Raw genomic sequence first — 18,223 nt, forward strand, 5'->3', positions numbered from 1 at the left:
TTGACCTGAGTGTGTTGGAATCATGGGTGTATACTGCCATCCAATGGATACACTGAGAAACTGCAACGCTACATTACATTGGTCAAACACTCCAAAGTATTGGAATAAACTTTACTTTTTTATTCTGAGAGCCCAACTTTATGATGTAAAAATGTCTGTCATCATAGTAGGAGAATGCACCCACACCTGCTTTAATTGAAATACATTGCAGTGCATTAACACTTATTAATATTTAGATTATATTATTATTTATTCATATGCAGTGAGTATGAATACTATTAACATAGCACTCATTTTCATAGTAAGCCTATCTGCCTTTGCTGTTGCATTTTTGGGGCCATTCCAGTGATGTTTAACTTTGCGCCCTGTAAAATAAGAGGCTCTGCAACCTACTCGGCATGTTTTATCTCGAGTACCCTCATGCATCGTCCCATTTGTATATTATAAACTAATTCCCCCTCGGGTTACATAGACACTTTTAAGGTTATTTTTCACCAAATAATTCAAGTTAAAACACCACGAAAATCAAGACCGTAATTATACCTCCACTCTGAAGCTGCTGTTTACGAGGAGCACTTGAACACATCAGAGCAGGGGCGGTGTTTGAAAAGTTTTCAGGAAGCTGTTCTCACAAAACGAAACTGCCCTAACTTTGACAGGAACACCTTCCAGCTCGTCTTTTTTTTATCGCTTGAAGGATACTTTTTGTTGGGGAAAAAATGCAGAGCAGTGCTTACGGGGCGTCGTTGGCTGGCGGTGCTTTTGATGTAGTACATTTTGTAAAACAGCCTCAAACCATATTGCGATGCCTGAGCTGGGTGAGTGACTCCACGGAAAAGTTAGCATCAAAGTTAGCCAGCTGTCACGTCAATGTAACAGATGTGGGCTGCCAGGGTCGACACAATCAAAACAAAATGCTTCGTGTTAGCCTTACAAGCTGCTAACAGTGGATATGAAGTGGGCTTTTTGCTTAAATCATAAATAATAGTTAGAGAAAGCAACACAATTGATGATTTTCTGCACCACTTGTTGACATAAGCTAATGTTAGCTAGCATGTCCAGTGCTGTGTCACCACAATAACTGTGTTTTCCACGTGATGATGGACGATTGGTGTGCATTTGTGTTGCTTATTCTGCTCTGAAAAGTGGACATGGTTGAGATTAAACCCACAGAGGATGTGGCTCCTTTTTTTCGGGCGTGTTTTTCAGTTTGAGATCATGGATTCAAACTTGTACAGCGTCATCAGTTGCCCTGCAGAGTAGTTTTTATATCCGTAAAACTTCATAGGTCGATTAAAATCTTAGCCATGTTGTAATAATAATACTTTTTATTTACATCACACTCTTTACTACACTTGTGCTTTACAACAAGACAACAGGCAACAGACAACAAGTGACAACAATGTAAATGCATTACTAAAAATACACTTTTATAGAGGTTTTTAAAGAAGATGCAAAGTTTGCTGCCCTTGTCTTTTTGAGTAAATAGGCAAATTCAATTTTCCCTGACAGCAAAGGCATTGTCACCCTTGTGTTGACTCTAGATTAGTGCAAAAGACAGAAGAAAATCAGTTAAAGATCTCTCAGAGGGTTAGGATAGGGGGGTCCTAAGGCAAACAAGGGTCATAAACATCATCAGTAAGATTTTTTTAATGAGTTGAAAAACTGGTACAATGTATGATCAATACTGTTGACTTTTTGAAATATCTTGTTTTGTCTGACAAATAGTCCAATTTATAAGAGAACTCAGCAATTATTAAACATAGAAAAAGCATGAGAATCTTGAAACGAGCGTTTACCTTATTTGTTTAACTATTACTTATTAACCTAAATGGTTTCTGAACAAGGATCACTTTCAAAAGATATGTTACATTTTCTTATGCCATGTTTAATGTTTAAAATAGAATATGCCTCCTTATCTGAACTGGTTTAACAGATGTTATATTATAACTTTTGATGGTGAATTATTTCTTGTAATGGGCATCATGTGATGAGAGTCACACGGCTGCTTCACTTGAACGTGCATATTTCACACCCCCACCCCCCCCCCCCCTCCCCGGCTCCTAGCTTTAACCCTGTGTGTCTCTTCTTTGCAGTTATTCTCCATCGTGGTCTTTGCAACCATCACAGCAGAAGGCTACATCAACCAAACAGCGGACCAAAATGCCAAATGCATATTCAATGAGCACGACAGCGCCTGCAGCTACGGCGTGGGCATCGGAGTCCTGGCTTTCATGGCTTGTGTTGTCTTCCTCATAGTGGACGCCTACTTCCCACAAATAAGCAACGCCAAAGAGAGAAAAGTCATTGTTTTAGGAGATCTGGTCTTCTCAGGTGAGAGTCATGTTTCTCTCTAGACTGCTTGCACACAATACAGGAACCATGGCTAAAAACAGGAAGTGCAGCCTAATTGAGTGCAGCCTTAATTTAGTTTCATATTTCCTCCTATGCCTGACTATTTATTTCTCTGGTTTCATCAGAATCAGAAACAGGTTTATTACCAGGTAGGTTCACACGTGCGAGGAATTTGACTTGGTGTCGTGGTGCATACATAAAAGTAAAACAAGAATTAAAAACACAGGTAGAGAACTAGAGAAATATTTTAAAAAATAGTAAAATATGACAGTATTTACATTTGAATGGAATAAAATATGGAATACAAATTGGCAGTAATAGACAAAACAAAACAAGAACAGATATTGACATTGATATTGTGTATTAATGTAACGCATAGAGTCTGCATTGTGGCTGAGGTAAAGCGTCAGTGGGGTGGGGGGGGGGCGGGCCTTGTGTATGAGGCCGGTAGCGGAGGGGAAGAAACCATTCAGGTTGCCAAAAAACATTTTCCTCCTTTCTACAGGGGTTTGGGCGTTCCTATGGTTCATCTGCTTCTGCGTCCTGGCCCACCAGTGGTCTAAAACCCTCGACTCCACTGAGGCTATGGCTGGGGACGCCGCCCGGGCCATCGTGAGCTTCTCCTTCTTCTCCATCATCTCCTGGGTGAGCCTTTCATCCCCTCCGAGTGTTACCAGCCTTTGACTGACAAAATCCTATAATAACACACCACTCAGCTGGAGGAAAATGTGCCAGAGAGTAGTGTAAAAGCTCCCTTTACTAACTCTTAACTTCTCCCAACAGGGTCTCTTGTGCTACTTTGCACTTGAAAGGTATCGCCAAGGTGTCAATGAGTTTGAGCAGGAGTACAGAGACCCAGCCAATGACCAAAGTACTCCATACCCGCCGTCTCCGTACGCCAGCAGCGGCCCCACGGGCTACCAGCAGTCGCCTTTCTCCAACAACCAGGAGCAGCCGGGGGAGTACCAACCTCCAACCTACTGAAGGACTGAGACTCAAACGCATGAATCAGAACAGGAGAGTTTGCTTTTTAAATAAACATGTGTGCCACTGGTTTCATTTACAACTCAGACTGTTCTCTGCACTCCCACTTCCCTGCAGAACTTGTTTGCACATGTTTGGGTGCACTGAAGTGTTTTTTTAGTTAATCTCATTGTTGTAACATGTGTGGTGGGGTTTGTGCCACACAGAGCAGGTGGAATTATAGTACTTTTTTTTTTATAAGAGAATGTTTTGGCAAGAGAGAGTGATAGTGCGGTTGTTGTCTTCGTACCAAACCAACCACAGTTTGGACAGTGCCCTCTTTTGCTTAGCTTTATGAGTGCAAAGTGTCAAAGCAATAATTAGCCAACAGTTTAAGATTGACTCTGCTGCCGGGAAATTGGCTTTGCATTTTTGAGATGGACAATATTGTTTTTTAGTTTAATGAATATGTTACTGATTAGAACATATATTTTCTAAATGTACACAAGTTCAACAACAGTAGATTAGTGTAACACTCTTGTACATATTGATCTTTGACCTCAAAACAAGCCCATGTTACTAAACCAATGGGTGCAATGAAAACTCTGTAACTAGTGTAGTCATGTTTTTTTCCTTTCTTAAAAATCAACCACTGTAAAATGGCTTTTATGCACTGAAAATCACTTCTGTTAGGCAGTTGATTGCTCATTTTTGATCTTAGATTGTTCATTTTAATGTTAATTCTGCCACAATTACTATTTAGTATTAGTATAAGGGTGTTTTGTTTATATATGAAGGTTGCCAATACATTGAATTGCATCAGCTATCTCTGTAGAAGTGTAATGTGCCTTTCTTGAGTTCAGTTACAGTTTAAAAGAAAACCCTTTCACAAATGTTTAGCCAAAATGTGGTTTCAGGAATTCAGTGATGTTTTGCTTATTTGATATATTTATTATCTAATTTAATCTTTTCAATCAGAGAACATGACAATCAGACCATTCTTTTTTTTAATCACTTCTCCTCTTGCTTTTTCTAAACTGCAGTTGTGCCTTTGCATGTTTTGCAGTTTCACTGTTGTGCTCACGGCTTTACAATACTTCCCTGTTAAAGTGCCTTTATACAGAATTCTGTATCACACGCAGAATAAAAAAAGTTTTTGCTTTGAACCTCTGCGTCAGCTCTTAATTTATGTCCTCTTCTTGAGAAAGACCCGGATTCTGTGTAGGGCTGTGCTCCTTGGGCAAATATTTGAATAGTGATAGTGTTCGAGAATGTGGAGGAACTGTGGACAGTGTGCAGTGCCTATAAGAATGTAAAGAGTAAAAGGTATTATGTGTTTCAAAAGAAAATTAAAAACAAAAAAGGTGTATTCTCACATTATATATAACCATATGATTTTCAAAGTGTAAGGCGGGACTTCAAAAAGATTCATAGGAAGATCAGTTATGATTTTCAAAGTGTAAGGCGGGACTTCAAAAAGATTCATAGGAAGATCAGTGATTGGAAATAAAGAAAACACATTTTATTTAAATAAGTAAGCCAAGACACTGTACTAAGAGAATATGTGAAGAACCTGAATCAATGTTTCTTATAACACCAAATATTGTCAAACCTTTGTTTAACGATTGGAAAAAAAAGATGTGTAAGTTATTTTTGATGTATCGTGGAAACCAGATAGTTCACATGTTTTTCCGGCATAACTCGGTTAGTGATGGAACAATTTGATAATTGAAACTGTCTCAGTCAAATCCATACAGCTGTAATATCAGAGGTGGGAAGTAACTAAGTACATTTATTCAAGTACTGTAGCATACTTAAGTACAATGTTGAGATACTTGTACTTTACTTGAGTATTTCAATGTTGTGCTACTTTGTACTCCACTACAATTTAGAGGTACACTGTGTAGTCCGCTACATTCATTTAATTTACCTTTAGTTACTTTACAGATTTGCATACATTATGTGAAATAATCAACACTTTAATAAGACTTTAGTTACACCTGGAGTAAATTCACAATCTACCCTGCAGTATACAAAGTAATTAAAACTACCAGCTTTGATAACACTTTAATGCATCAATAATAATAATCAAAACATAGATTATATATTATTGTGAATTGGACCAATCTGCATAATGAGTGCTTTTACTTTTGGTACTTTTGATGCTCATACTTTTCTACTTTTACTTGAGTAACATTTTGAATGCAGGACTTTTACTTTAAACGGAGTACTCCTACACTCTGGTACGTCTAATTTCACTCAAGTACAAGATCTGAGTACTTCTCCCACCTCTGTGTAGTATGTCCATTTGCACATATTTTCCTTTCAAAGGATTAAGTTGACGACGCGTGGTTCTCAAATTTCCAACAGCACGTGAAGCCACCGCTTGACAAACCCTCTTCCACCCACCGCGCGCATGCAGTGCACGCTGTCGTCGTCATCAGTGCATACAGGAAGTAATGAACGGCTGTCGGATAAACGGGACACGGAGGAATGAGGAAAAGGCAGCCGAGGAAAAAAGACTTAGAATAATGACATCTGAGCTGCAACCACCGGCGGACTGCGAGCTGAACATCTAACACCCGCGGTGAGTAGAATACATGAGGGGGGGGGGGGTTCTCTGAACGCAGCCATTTGTGATGGCATCTGTGTTAACCTCTGCGCTGCCGGCAGGACAGGGTCATGAGCTGATAACAAACAATCAACACACACACACACACACACACACACACACACACACACACACACACACACACACACACACACACACACACACACACACACACACACACAAGAAGTTGCTGTGTGAGGGAGAGGAGGGAGAAAACCTGCTGCATCCCTTAACAACATAACTCTACTTACAAACTGCTGATCTTGTATTTAGACTACTTTGCACTGAATTTGAGTGGTTTGTGAAGTAAAGGCATGCTGATAGCAGGGTCCCAGGGCCACCTAGGGACTCTGGTGTCTCAAAACCAAATAAGAAATACTTAAATACGACTATTGTGGTTACCTTTATTATTCAGATGCTTCTGAATGTATAAATGCAACATAAAATCAACGTGTTACCCTAATGCACATCTGTTTGGGGGCGCCTTGACATCCAGAGGATTGGGAATCTGCCCTACGGTAATAAGTGAACTTTTATGGGCCTCACATATTCTCTCTGTGTCCTTGATCTGTTCCCTTTGAAGCCCACCTCCCCAGATGTCATCCTTTTGGGCAGCACAAAGCAGATTGACTCACATTTTTACATCAAGGAACCACCTGTTTTACAATTGATTATGTATTGGGACAGTACTTGTGCATACTGTGACAGCTCTTCTGTATTTTAGATGATGTCATGCTATTGTGAAAAATGACTATTAGAACAACTTTGATAAGCTCAGACATGTTCAAAAATGTATACTTAAATAGAGCTGAAACATTATTTTATTAATCAATAAATTGATCAAAATAAGATTAACTGGCATCCCTTTTGATAATCATTTACTTTAAAACATTTTAAGAATAACTGCAACTACTGATTGTTTTCATTATCCTATAAATGTAACCAAAATAATCGCAAAATATTGGGTTGGTTTCACAATCATTGAAAAGCAACCAAGTCATCTTTCTAGCTCTATTTTCAAGCAAAAAAAGGCCCCAAAAACGTCCAACTGCTACTATATCTTTAGGTGTTTGCACTGTCACTGCTGATGAAGTCGCCAGGTTTTTCTGGTTTATCCAGTTAAATAAATATGTATCTATTCATTATTAAATGGACGGCTTCCTCAGAGCAAACTGTTTGGCAACATCTCTGAGTTGATTCATTTCTAATGTGTCATGTTGTGTATGTTGTCACATCTCCTAACCCTACATTTTGTATTGCGTCGTTCCTTTAACTGTGCAACATTCAACATTTCTGTTGACTTTTAAACTTCTTATTGATTTTCCATTAAGCCTAGGAGTAGTTACACACATTTTACATCTAAAACTAAGTTTAGGGCCCTGTGTGCGGAACCCTGTTATTATCAGGCTGATCTCTGGCCTCAGTCCAATCACAGTGCTCACACAGTACTTATTGCTTCACAGATGTTGCATTCAAGCTCTCGTAGTGACCGCAGGTTTTTTTTTAGGAAACTTCTATTCAGTCTGCAAGGGTCAAAGCTTTCCACCTTTTTTGCAGATAAAGTTATTGTGCTGTTAAGAAAGGTTTTTCTAACCTCTGATACCTGGCCCTTTGTCGGCTACGATGAATGATAACTTCATGTATTGTGTTGGCGCCCTGAAAGGTTTGCCCGTTTGGACTGGAGCATAATCCAGGTCCAGCTAAAGTCCACCAGCATGGTAACAATCCTTAGTCATGGTTGAACTGCAAATAATCAGTGATCAGAAAGAGCACAAGACCGATTGTGGAGGTCTGCTTTAAGGAGAGAGAAGTACTCCTAATGACTCAGGGTCGGCTTTCAAGCAGCAGGAGACGGAGGGGTAAGCCTTTAATTAATTTGTTTCAGTCAAGGTTATTTCTGGGAGTATTTCAGATAGGATAGTTTCTTGCCTCAGAGTGCGAGGCCTGATGTCGCTGCTATAATGGGCTGCCGTTTGGCTCGGGAGGCCCCTTTTATGAAAGGGTCTTTCACCTCCCGTGCTCCTTTTCGAAGAAACGCAGCCATGTTTAGGCCACAGGAGTGCAAAGCTCCTGAGGTCGAGTTAAGAGGACCCTGGAATTTGTTTGGGATTAATTACACACATTCTGTATTTTAGTATTCCTGGTGGGGACCCCCGAGACACGTCACACTGGTCTGTTGGGAGTTTAAGCAAATATCAGTGTATGAAATACAGTTTGCTCTACCTCTGTAATGTCACAAAATGTATTTTATCCACGTTCAGGTGCAAACCTAAGTATCAGCACTACTTCTTAACTTAAACTTTTATCAAAAGAAGAAAGAAAACTAAGCAGCACTACTTCAATTTACTATTATTTGAAGATGTTTATCTTTGGATTGATTCTTCTTCATTGATCAACTAATCACGGACAGCATGAAAATAGTCCCTTAGATCTTCCTGGATCATTCATCTCTACTCTTCTTGCTTTGCCACTCATTATATGTAATGTAAAACAAACTAGAAACATCACATTTTCCTAATGTGTCTTTCATGTCTTTTTAGTTTCTCCTCTATGCTTTATTTTCACTTGTCTAAGATGTAAAACAGAAAGAGTTGTGGCATTATTAGAGATGTTTCCTTGAAAGACTACTTGGATAAGTTATTGCTTGTCATAATGGTTAGTAAATAACGCTTTAAGTGCTTGGGAAAGTGGTATGTGTGACATCTGCTGGTTTATTGTGTATATCCTGATGTACCTGTTCACAGCCGCTTCCCTTTTATATTCACTGAGGCTCCTCCCATTCTCCACGTTAACAGATCCCCCAAGTGGCCAGTGGCCACCTGATATTAACATAAACTGAGCTGCTTCCTGCTTCTTGTGTAATGTTTAACCCGGCATACACTCCTTTGTGTGAGCTCTCACCAGATATATCATGTATCTTACCAGAGTTTAAAATATAGAAGGATTTCTCTGGAATTAAGGATTTGATTGTCAAACGAGCAAAGGATTCTTCTTATGGAAAGTATGTGAGTACATTAGATTGATGAATCATGGACATGTCTCGTTGTAGGCTCAGCCAGAGGTGAGGTTTGAAAAAAAATGTTTGGTCTTCAGATCAATTATTAGTATGTTTTCTTTAGTCACTGATGGTTTGTTACAACTGTGGAAAATAGTTTTACAGATATATATTTTTTTTTTGCTCATGTAGGTATCATACAATTTGATTTTATTCAACCTTTGTTTAACCAGATAAAAAGCATTGAGATAAAAATCTCATTTACAATGCTGACCTGGCCAAGAAGGCAGCAAGGTTACACATAACACTGAACAGCAGCTGGTGGTAAGGACCTCAGACAACTCCCATTTAAAAGAGGCTATTGGGACAAGTGCCGTCAGTTTGAGGCGTGATTGAAGGTCCTTCCAAGACCAAGGACCATATAAAAAAGACTCCTTTTTCCAGCCTCAGTCCGCACAGCAGGTACCTGAAACCGTAGCCAGGCACTGGATCTGAGGTTGTAAGAGTAACAAACTGGAGCAAATCTGGCACATATGTAAAGTGGAAGTTTACCTGAAATGGCTTTATACAATAATAAAAACCCATGCTGCATCCTACGCATACTAAGTGAGGACCATCCAGTTAGGCTCTACAGTTTGCAATGATGAGTCCTATAGGGTGCATTTGATGTAAATGTAATTAGATCAGGGGTGTCCAAACCTTTTTCACAGAGTGCCACATACAGAACAATCTACGAAGGGCTGGGCTGCTCACTAGAGGTGAGGTTGATTACATCATAAGTTAAGTTAGAAGTTAGCCAAATCAATCAAATGTAGGTAAATGATGCCATGTACTTGAATATGCTTTAAGAATAAACCGCCTACATCACAGATCTACATTGGGTTTCATTTATTTTGTTGGCAGCTCATTCCTTAAAACAGAAGCCTCAAATTATGATATTATAAGATTATAATGAGGGGAAATATGAAGGGTATTTCAAGCTTGTTATAGGCTATTGGGCTTTTTTCTTATCAACTTAGATTTGTTAGAAAACATTTTAAAACTTCAATTGACTGAATTTATTTGAAAAGTGGACTTATTAACACATGAATACTACTGAGTAATATATGTTTACATATATGTTGAAGAAGTACAAGACGAGCACAAGTTTCATTTTGTGGGCCATATTCCATTATACCTTTACAATCTGCTGAGGGCCGATTCAAAATGGCTCATGGGCCGCATTTGGCCCCCGGGCCGTAGTTTGGACACCCCTGAATTAGATTGAGCCCTTGGGTTTGTTTTAAGTATTTCCTGACTACTGCAACTGTATAGCTGTATATCCAGTGGTATACAGCTGAAGTTACTTGCTCCTGGTAAAATATTATCCTGGGTAACCTGAATTGTGACCTATATTTGAAGAGAAATAACCATTATTAACCAATTCAATTTTTAAAGAACAAATAACATTCTTCCTTTGCAAATTTAAAATGTAATTCATAAGCAACAAACACACCAATGCTCAATGTAATCCAGTCCTACACAGCCCTACTAGTGTCCTATATGACCAGTAGTTTTGGTTGCACAATGTTTGATGGATATCTCTACGTTGACTGACTTTATGACTATTCTCCACTGTTGCTTTTGTTATTTTATGTTTTACCATTATTCCATTATGTGGGATATGAGTGGCCTCTGTTCAGAAAATGTAACAAGTCTCTCTTTGAGATAAAGGGGAATTGAAAGTTCAACCATATTCTTCTTCAGTGATTAAAAGGAAAGCACACCATTTAAACAAAGAAACACACTAACACCTTATGTAATTGCTGTGTTTTGTGCTTTTGCTGTCGCTAAGTGGCCAAAACAATCAGTTATTGCAGGTGTGAGGTACATAGACATTGCAAAACCATTGAGTAAAGTTGAAGAAAGGGAAGAAGATGAATCACAGCTGAGCCGATGTTGTAAAAAGTACGGTCACAGTTACCACTACAGTGTGGCCTTAGGTTGAGGGTCAGATAGAGGTCAGTCCAAAGCGGCTCAGCCTCACAGCTATCTTATTTACATTAGAGAAATACAGGAATGTTAACACTTGTAACACAATTAATCAAACTGTTTCTAAAACCAGTCCGATAAAAAAACACTCTCAAAACAGTATTTGTGTTTTTGATTTTTTCTTTTGTATGTTTTAAACAAACACGATAGTTTTCAAGATGTGTTTACTAGTGTGCTTTAGAGGTGCTGGTAGACATGTTGTTACTTTTTGACGGGCTATGTTTCAATCTTACATTTCCATTACAAAAATAGGAAATCATCTTTTTTTTTGTAGTCTTGGCCATAATACAACTAATTATATTTAGCAAAAATGTCTAAGCATTACTTTAGATTGTGTGTCTATGTTCATGGCTTCAAGAAAAGGAATCATGGTGACCCCTCTGACTTGGTGACACACACACACACACACACACACACACACACACACACACACACACACACACACACACACAGGGAGAATATTGTTATATTTCAGAGGACAAAAAAGAGAGATGTTGATATAAAAATACACTAAAATGACTTTCTTACACATTTAAAGCATTAAACAAGATTGAAATAATGCATTTACATGGACATTAGAACTTGAGATAAAGTTACCCTATTTGCATATTCCAAACTGTGATTTTGACAATGGATGTATGCTTGGATGGATGGACAACAAAATGTACCTGTTTAAGTATCTCTGGTAGGAGTAAAATATAAGCTATTATAGACTAGTATAAACGGAAAACCATCAGTGTATCCAGCAGTCAATCAATAAATAACTGTCTTTTTATTTGTGCTGTCCTGCTTTGTGTTGTACAAGTGGACTTACATTCTCTCTGTATCTTCCTTCAGGTCGATCCAGGCCTCCGTCCCCCATGCCTGCTCCCCCAGGCTTCACACGACTAGAGCAGGATGAGCCTATGAGCCCACTGCGTATCTCTGTCGGAGGCCTCCCTATGTTGGCGTCCATGGCCAACACCACTGACCCTCGTTTCCGCCTTAAGTGGCGGCCCATCGTGGCGGTGGCGCTCTCCCTGGGCCTGCTCCTGCTGCTCTTCATGCACCTTAGCGCGGACTTGCGAGCCCGGTCCTACGACTCCCACAGTTGGAAGAGCGGTCACAGTGACACGCAGCAGTCCAATGTCGGTTACAATGACACCTACCCTCTCAGTCCGCCTGAGCACACGCCGCAGGGCACTCGCTACCGCGTTGGGGTCATTGCCGACCTAGACACAAGCTCTCGCAGTGACAAGAAACTGACTTGGTTCAGCTACATGCGGCGGGGACATCTGTTGGTGTCCCAAAGTGGCGACAAGGTAGCAGTTGAGTGGGATACGGACAAGGTGGTGCTGGAGAGCCACCTGTCGGAGAAAGGGCGGGGTATGGAGCTGTCCGAGCTGGTGGTGTTCAACGGGAAGCTCTACAGCGTCGACGACAGGACGGGGGTCGTCTACCGCATTGACGGCGACAATATCGTGCCGTGGGTCATCTTACCTGACGGCGATGGCAGCGTTGCCAAAGGTCAGCATTACCCTCCTCTGATGCTGCTAAACGATATTTTACATTAGTATTTCCATTTTATGCTTTTTTTAATAATTCAACTCCACTTCAGCGAGACTAAGCCGATACTTTTTACCCCACTGCATTTTTGTCAAGGCTCTTTAATTAGTGGTTGTCTACAAGTCGTGAATAGCCAGATATGCTCAGAGGATTTCATTTGAACGGCTCTCTGTAGCCCAAAGAGGTAAACTAATCCATTATTGCACAAAACAAGCAATAATTGAGTAAAAATCATCTCACGATTCCTCAGATCTATGTGTTGACCCTCTGAAGGGGCTAGAGACCTAGTTTGGATACTAGCAACACCTCAACCAGCTACAATGGCAAAAAGGCTACAATGTCAGTCTTACTACTCCAACAATATGTATATTATTTATATTATTAACACTGAACCCTAACAGCAGCTGCTTTTTCCGGATAATAACAGCTTTCATTTGTACTTAAAGTATATTCCACTGATTTTTATTTTGTGCTTCACCTTAAAAATGATCTTGACTGCAGGGCTTTTGTTTTTAATCGAGTGTTTCTGTGTTTAATTGCTACTTGTTTTATTTCTCCTGAAAGGGTTCAAAGCGGAGTGGCTGGCGGTGAAGGACAAGCACCTGTACGTCGGTGGTCTGGGGAAAGAGTGGACCACCACTGAAGGCGTGTTTGTCAACAACAACCCAGAGTGGGTGAAAGTAGTGGGCTTCAGAGGGGACGTACAACATGAGAACTGGGTTCCCAAGTACCAATCTCTGAAGTCTGCTGCAGGGATAGAGCCTCCAGGTGAGGATGTCAATCAGATCTCACTCTCTATTCCTTTGTGTATTTGTCTTTGTTGACACTATACCGTATATCTCTAAATCCTTACAGGGTATCTCATCCACGAGTCAGCAGCGTGGAGCGACACCCTGCAGCGCTGGTTCTTCCTCCCTCGCCGCGCCAGCAAGGAGCGCTACGAGGAGACGGCAGACGAGCGCCGCGCCTCGAACCTCGCTCTCAGCTGCTCGCCAGATTTCAAAGACATCATTGTAAGTCGGGTGGGTCCGCTCAACCCCACTCACGGATTTTCCTCCTTCAAGTTTGTCCCGAATACCGACGACCAGATCATCGTCGCTCTCAAGTCAGAGGAAGACGCGGGAAAGGTTGCCACGTACATCGTGGCCTTCACGCTTGACGGACGCATCCTTCTACCCGAAACCAAGATCGGGGATGTTAAATATGAGGGGGTGGAGTTCATATAGACTGAGATACCTGCCACTGCACTGTTCTATTTAGTTTACAATCCAGTCAATGTTGACGTTACTGTACTCACCGGTCCTCGATGAGGCACAACTCCAACCCTAAAGGAGCGTCTTCAGTACAAACAGACAAACTATGGGCTGAGATTGTAAAATATGGTTTTGGGTTTTGAGAAATTGCCAATCAACACAAACAATGCCAGCATGTCTTGAGATGGATCATCTTTCTCCCAATACAAATGTGGTTCCTCAACAGTACTGTAGCCTTCTTATAATGAATGTACAAAATATCGATTTACTAGACCCTGATTTATTTTCCATGCACATAATACTCTCAAAGGGTCGACGACGGTGTTTGCCCTTTGCTCCATGTTAAATATCATTGTGTACACACCCGTCATGTTATTTCCAATGAAATAACTAAAGGCCTGCTTTTATTCTTCATAAACCTCAACATGATTTGAAGGACGTTTTGTTGAAAAAAGGAATTATGTAATGTTTTTGTTGGGATGACCTTAGTAAAAACCTTGATACTTATTTTCTGAGTCTTCTTTTAGTTACACTGTTTAAACTGTTTAAACTGTTGCTTGTTTAAACAAATAAGTCCCACAATAAGTTAGACATTGTTCTCAAACAAGTTGAAACTGGTCCAAAAACTGTTATGCAATGCAACAGCCCAGACTGTCAGCTTTAATTTGAAACGAAACTTGGGGAAAAGAGCGGGAAAGGAGAAGTGAAACCTGTTTTTGGCAGGACTTAAAAAGAAGTGAAATTGGTGTGACAGACGCCAGACGAGAGAAGCACATTTTGAGACAACATCACTTCATAACGAGGGACAAAAGGTAAATAAGTCTTATTATATTCAGAATCAGAATACCTTTATTCCTCGCACAGAGGTGAAATGTACAATAGTTACAGCAAAGAGCTGTAAACAACTTCATTAAAAGAGTTTTTCTAGTAAAATTTGACCTTTTCATTTGTGATGCACACATTTTAAGTTAAGAGTGGGGGGTGGGGTACAGGTGCTATTTTCACTCTTTCAACAGTAAATAGATTGATATGCACAAAAAACGACACTAGTTTCACTCTTGGAGCTTTGGGTTAAGGGTTATTAAGTTAAAATCTTAAATTGTGAAGTACAGTAGAGCATATTTATTTGACTGTCATCCTCTATGTCAGAGTCCCACACTGGCGGTTTGAAAATGCTCGCACATCGAAACTGTTTCAGTCTGTGGCTTCTGCTGCTTCTCTATGTCTCTGGAAGTGCAGTGAGATTGAGCATGTTCGGTGACGGTGAGTATGTGAACTTAGCTTTTAGCTTGTTTGTGTAAAAACTATTTAAATGCTTTTACTTTTGCCTGGAAACATACTTTATTAGTTTTAAATGCAGAACTGTAAACTGTTTAACATTATTAGAAATATATTATTTTCCCTTCACCCTCAACACAGACTGTAGGACGTCATCCAAATGTTTGTATAGCCTCTCTGCCTCGTTTAATATTCTACAGAAAGCAGGAGAAACCCCGCGCCACGGGAGGGTGATGTGAGGCTGTTTGGAGGCGGTGTCTCGGAGGGCCGGGTGGAAATCTACCACGATGGGAAATGGGGAACGGTGTGTGACGACGGCTGGGACATGGCTGAGGCCCAGGTGGTGTGTCGTCAGCTCCACTACCCCGGAGCTAACTCTGTTGTCATTGGGAAAAACTATGGAAAAGGTGACCTCTATTTCCTGTTATCCGCCACCAGAGGGCGGTGAAGTGATTGTAATGAGTGGGGAGATGTGATACCACCACACATTCAGAACATGTCACTTACAGCTCTGGAAAAAATGAAGAAACCACTGCAGCATTAGCAGTTTATCTGGTTTTACTATTTATAGGTATGTGTTGTTGTGTTGTGTTTTATTCCATAAACGACTGACAACATTTCTCTGTTGGAATTCAAAAGACACTGGAATGGAATGGCTGCCATACATGTAGAGATTGAGATTTCAGAAAGATTTGTATCGGTCTCTTAATTTTTTTCAGAGCTGTATAATGTGTTACTGCTAGACCAATTAACAATGTATTTCCTTTCATTTTACTTCATAGTGTCTGGACCTATTTGGCTTGATGACTTGTCATGTCAAGGCACAGAGAGCTATCTGTCAAAATGTACTTTCACAAGCTGGGGAGCAACTGACTGCTCCCACAAAGAGGACGTTGGAGTTATTTGTGAAACAAGCAGTATGTATCTAAACTTTATCAAATGTGCATGCAGTAAAAACAATTTGGATAGTCCACTTGAAAATAGTTAAGAGTATTTTTATTATTTTTATTTTTAAATGTAGCAGCGTTATTAGTTGAGATTCAACAATTCTGCTTTGTTTAACAGATTATAGAGTAAAGGTTGGGTCACTAGATCAAGTATATGTAGCAACCTTTTTTCCAGACACAGATATTCAGATAAAAATCAGGTGCTGGAGAAAATAATATGTAAGAGACAGGAAAAGTATAGTCTGCAAACTTGATCAAAGTTTCTCAATTGTTACTTTATTAAATATTCATTCCAGTTATTTGTGGTTCCAGACTCAAGCCTGACGAAAAGTGATTCTCTTCACTCGCTGGACAACAGCATCAGTCTCTCTGATGAGCGCGGCCAAATCTTTGACAGCAGTAACGGCTGTGACTTCCTGATCTTAGTCCAGAGTGCTTCTGAAAACTTACAGGACGACGGGACCCAGGAGGTGGTTGAGACACAGATATGTGCGCACAAACATATACTTTCACAATTCCCGCTCTTCAATGCTTCGGAGGGGATCAATAACATCACGGTGAACGTCGGCCAGTCTTGCCAACCTCATGTCACCACCTTCATCAGGTATGCTGAAATGACTATGGCTTGTATTGATTCAAGATACAAAACTCATATTGATATCACTAATTTGTTTTGTCATCATGTAACAAAAAGCACAATGAACGGAATACATCTTTAAGAGTCTATTAAATATTCTACAATCTCTATAGGTACATTTACACCCGCAAGGCGGATATCGCCTTCTCCTCCGTGCAGTGCCTCCACTGGTTAGCTTACACGTTTGGGGTAGAGGAGCTGCAGGAGGACACAGGTCGGCTGTTCTCTAAAATCCTACCAGAGGATGCCTCGTTCCAAACCCAGGTGTCCCTTTACAAATATGCAGTGGAGACTGGGGACTTTGTCCTGGAGGAGAACTGTCTTCAGTATCTGGCCTGGAACTTCCAAAATCTGACCATGTCCCCTGCTTGGACCCACATCTCCATTCAGCTCCTTAGATCCCTTCTGCTCCGCTCAGACTTGGTGGTGCCAGATGAATACGTTCTACTTCAAACTGTGGAGAGCTGGATCGAAGAGAAGGGCAACTCGACCCCTTTTGACACCCAGCATGAACTGTTGAGTCACATTCGTTTCCCTATGATCCCTGCTGAAGCACTGTATGACCTGGAGTTCAACTCTTCTCTCTACAGTTCTCATAAGAATTTGTATCAGGAAAACCTCTTGGAAGCATACCAGTTTAATATGCTGCTCTTCACTAATCTCAAGTCCAACCAAAAGTTCAGCACCGAAAATGATCATTACCAGACAAGGATCTACACCGCTAAGCCCTGGAGCACTGTAATAACTCCATTCATGATGACTACATTCATGATGACTAGGTATAACAATCATTACCAATACAATCAAATCCAAACCCAGCTTAACGTACCTATCCACAACAGCCTGATCTTCAAGAACAACCGCATCAGGTGGGGGGTTAATGTCTTGAGAAACCAACAAGAATGTTCAAACCAAGGCTTGAGGTGCAGCTCATTCCCTGTGGCAAGGCTGTATCCCCAAGAACGCCCCCAGAACAAAGACATCCTGTTTCGTAACCGGCTGCTGCTGATGTGCCAAGGCAAGTACATCTGTCAGATTCAGGACTTCAAGGACAACCTGGCTTACATCAATCTGAATGAGACCCAGGGTCTCACCTTTCCCTGTCCAGATGACCAGTTCTCCTACCACTTTGTAGTGAGACCAGGGTATGTCTGATCCAAGGCTGATCAATTTGTCATCTTTTTCTTCAATATAGAATAATGAAGCTACGAATACTCTGTGTGATTTTTCCCTAATTACTCTCTGTTGATTATATACACTTAGCTGTGCTTTATTTCAATTATCCTTTCCTGATTATTTTTTAAATGGCAAATAAATAAAGTGATCTCTATATCATTTGGGTTTGTCTGCACTTTGTTTTTCACAAAAGCAAGGGAAAATATAAATCCTAACAGGAGGAGTTTATCCAGATGTGAGACACAATAAATGACACATTTTAATATAAATGTTAAATAAAATCAGCAGCCAATTACCTACCTTAGAAGATATATGGAAGCCGGGGGGGGGGAAAGCTCACCTGGCTTTTACCAATGATGACAAATTTGAGACCAGAAGTTTCCTGGAGTCTCAAATGGCAACTGCCCCATAACTCCCCAAATTATTCAATTG

At 40.4% G+C, this 18,223-nt stretch overlaps 3 protein-coding genes across 5 annotated transcripts; all 3 read left to right on the forward strand.

The window, feature by feature from the left end:
• Positions 1-585: 585 nt before the first annotated feature.
• On the forward strand, positions 586-4,484 carry syngr2a (synaptogyrin 2a). Its single transcript, XM_079642301.1, has 4 exons — positions 586-818; positions 2,097-2,334; positions 2,861-3,000; positions 3,139-4,484. Exons 1-4 carry the CDS (start codon positions 720-722, stop codon positions 3,337-3,339), a joined length of 678 nt encoding a protein of 225 aa, XP_079498427.1. The 5' UTR covers positions 586-719; the 3' UTR covers positions 3,340-4,484.
• Positions 4,485-5,675: 1,191 nt separating this feature from the next.
• On the forward strand, positions 5,676-14,260 carry cant1a (calcium activated nucleotidase 1a). Of its 3 annotated transcripts, none has more exons than XM_079642636.1 (4): positions 5,676-5,905; positions 11,793-12,461; positions 13,065-13,268; positions 13,356-14,260. In XM_079642636.1, the coding sequence occupies exons 2-4, from the start codon at positions 11,816-11,818 to the stop codon at positions 13,724-13,726; spliced, it is 1,221 nt and encodes a 406-aa protein (XP_079498762.1). In that variant the 5' UTR covers positions 5,676-5,905; positions 11,793-11,815; the 3' UTR covers positions 13,727-14,260. The 3 variants fall into 3 exon arrangements, with proteins under 3 accessions (XP_079498762.1, XP_079498760.1, XP_079498761.1); XM_079642634.1 differs by lacking the exon at positions 5,676-5,905 and adding an exon at positions 7,648-7,788; XM_079642635.1 differs by lacking the exon at positions 5,676-5,905 and adding an exon at positions 8,743-8,930.
• Positions 14,261-14,404: 144 nt separating this feature from the next.
• LOC307014613 (galectin-3-binding protein A-like) lies at positions 14,405-17,950 on the forward strand. Its single transcript, XM_079642633.1, has 6 exons — positions 14,405-14,565; positions 14,903-15,016; positions 15,232-15,438; positions 15,814-15,948; positions 16,291-16,582; positions 16,729-17,950. Exons 2-6 carry the CDS (start codon positions 14,926-14,928, stop codon positions 17,768-17,770), a joined length of 1,767 nt encoding a protein of 588 aa, XP_079498759.1. The 5' UTR covers positions 14,405-14,565; positions 14,903-14,925; the 3' UTR covers positions 17,771-17,950.
• Positions 17,951-18,223: the final 273 nt, after the last annotated feature.

This window comes from Notothenia rossii, assembly GCF_949606895.1.
Source record: "Notothenia rossii genome assembly, chromosome: 8".
NCBI lineage: Eukaryota > Metazoa > Chordata > Actinopteri > Perciformes > Nototheniidae > Notothenia > Notothenia rossii.

What these genes read in the sequence shown, in the direction of transcription:
- cant1a (XM_079642634.1), top strand. Translation starts at nt 7,749, where the DNA reads ATGACTCAGGGTCGGCTTTCAAGCAGCAGGAGACGGAGGG. An exon ending in AAGCAGCAGGAGACGGAGGG is followed by an intron (nt 7,789 to 11,792) that starts GTAAGCCTTTAA and finishes ATCTTCCTTCAG; the next exon opens with GTCGATCCAGGCCTCCGTCC. An exon ending in CGATGGCAGCGTTGCCAAAG is followed by an intron (nt 12,462 to 13,064) that starts GTCAGCATTACC and finishes TTCTCCTGAAAG; the next exon opens with GGTTCAAAGCGGAGTGGCTG.
- LOC307014613 (XM_079642633.1), top strand. Translation starts at nt 14,926, where the DNA reads ATGCTCGCACATCGAAACTGTTTCAGTCTGTGGCTTCTGCTGCTTCTC. An exon ending in ATTGAGCATGTTCGGTGACG is followed by an intron (nt 15,017 to 15,231) that starts GTGAGTATGTGA and finishes AATATTCTACAG; the next exon opens with AAAGCAGGAGAAACCCCGCG. An exon ending in CATGTCACCACCTTCATCAG is followed by an intron (nt 16,583 to 16,728) that starts GTATGCTGAAAT and finishes CAATCTCTATAG; the next exon opens with GTACATTTACACCCGCAAGG.
- syngr2a (XM_079642301.1), top strand. Translation starts at nt 720, where the DNA reads ATGCAGAGCAGTGCTTACGGGGCGTCGTTGGCTGGCGGTGCTTTTGAT. An exon ending in TATTGCGATGCCTGAGCTGG is followed by an intron (nt 819 to 2,096) that starts GTGAGTGACTCC and finishes TCTTCTTTGCAG; the next exon opens with TTATTCTCCATCGTGGTCTT. An exon ending in AGGAGATCTGGTCTTCTCAG is followed by an intron (nt 2,335 to 2,860) that starts GTGAGAGTCATG and finishes TCCTTTCTACAG; the next exon opens with GGGTTTGGGCGTTCCTATGG.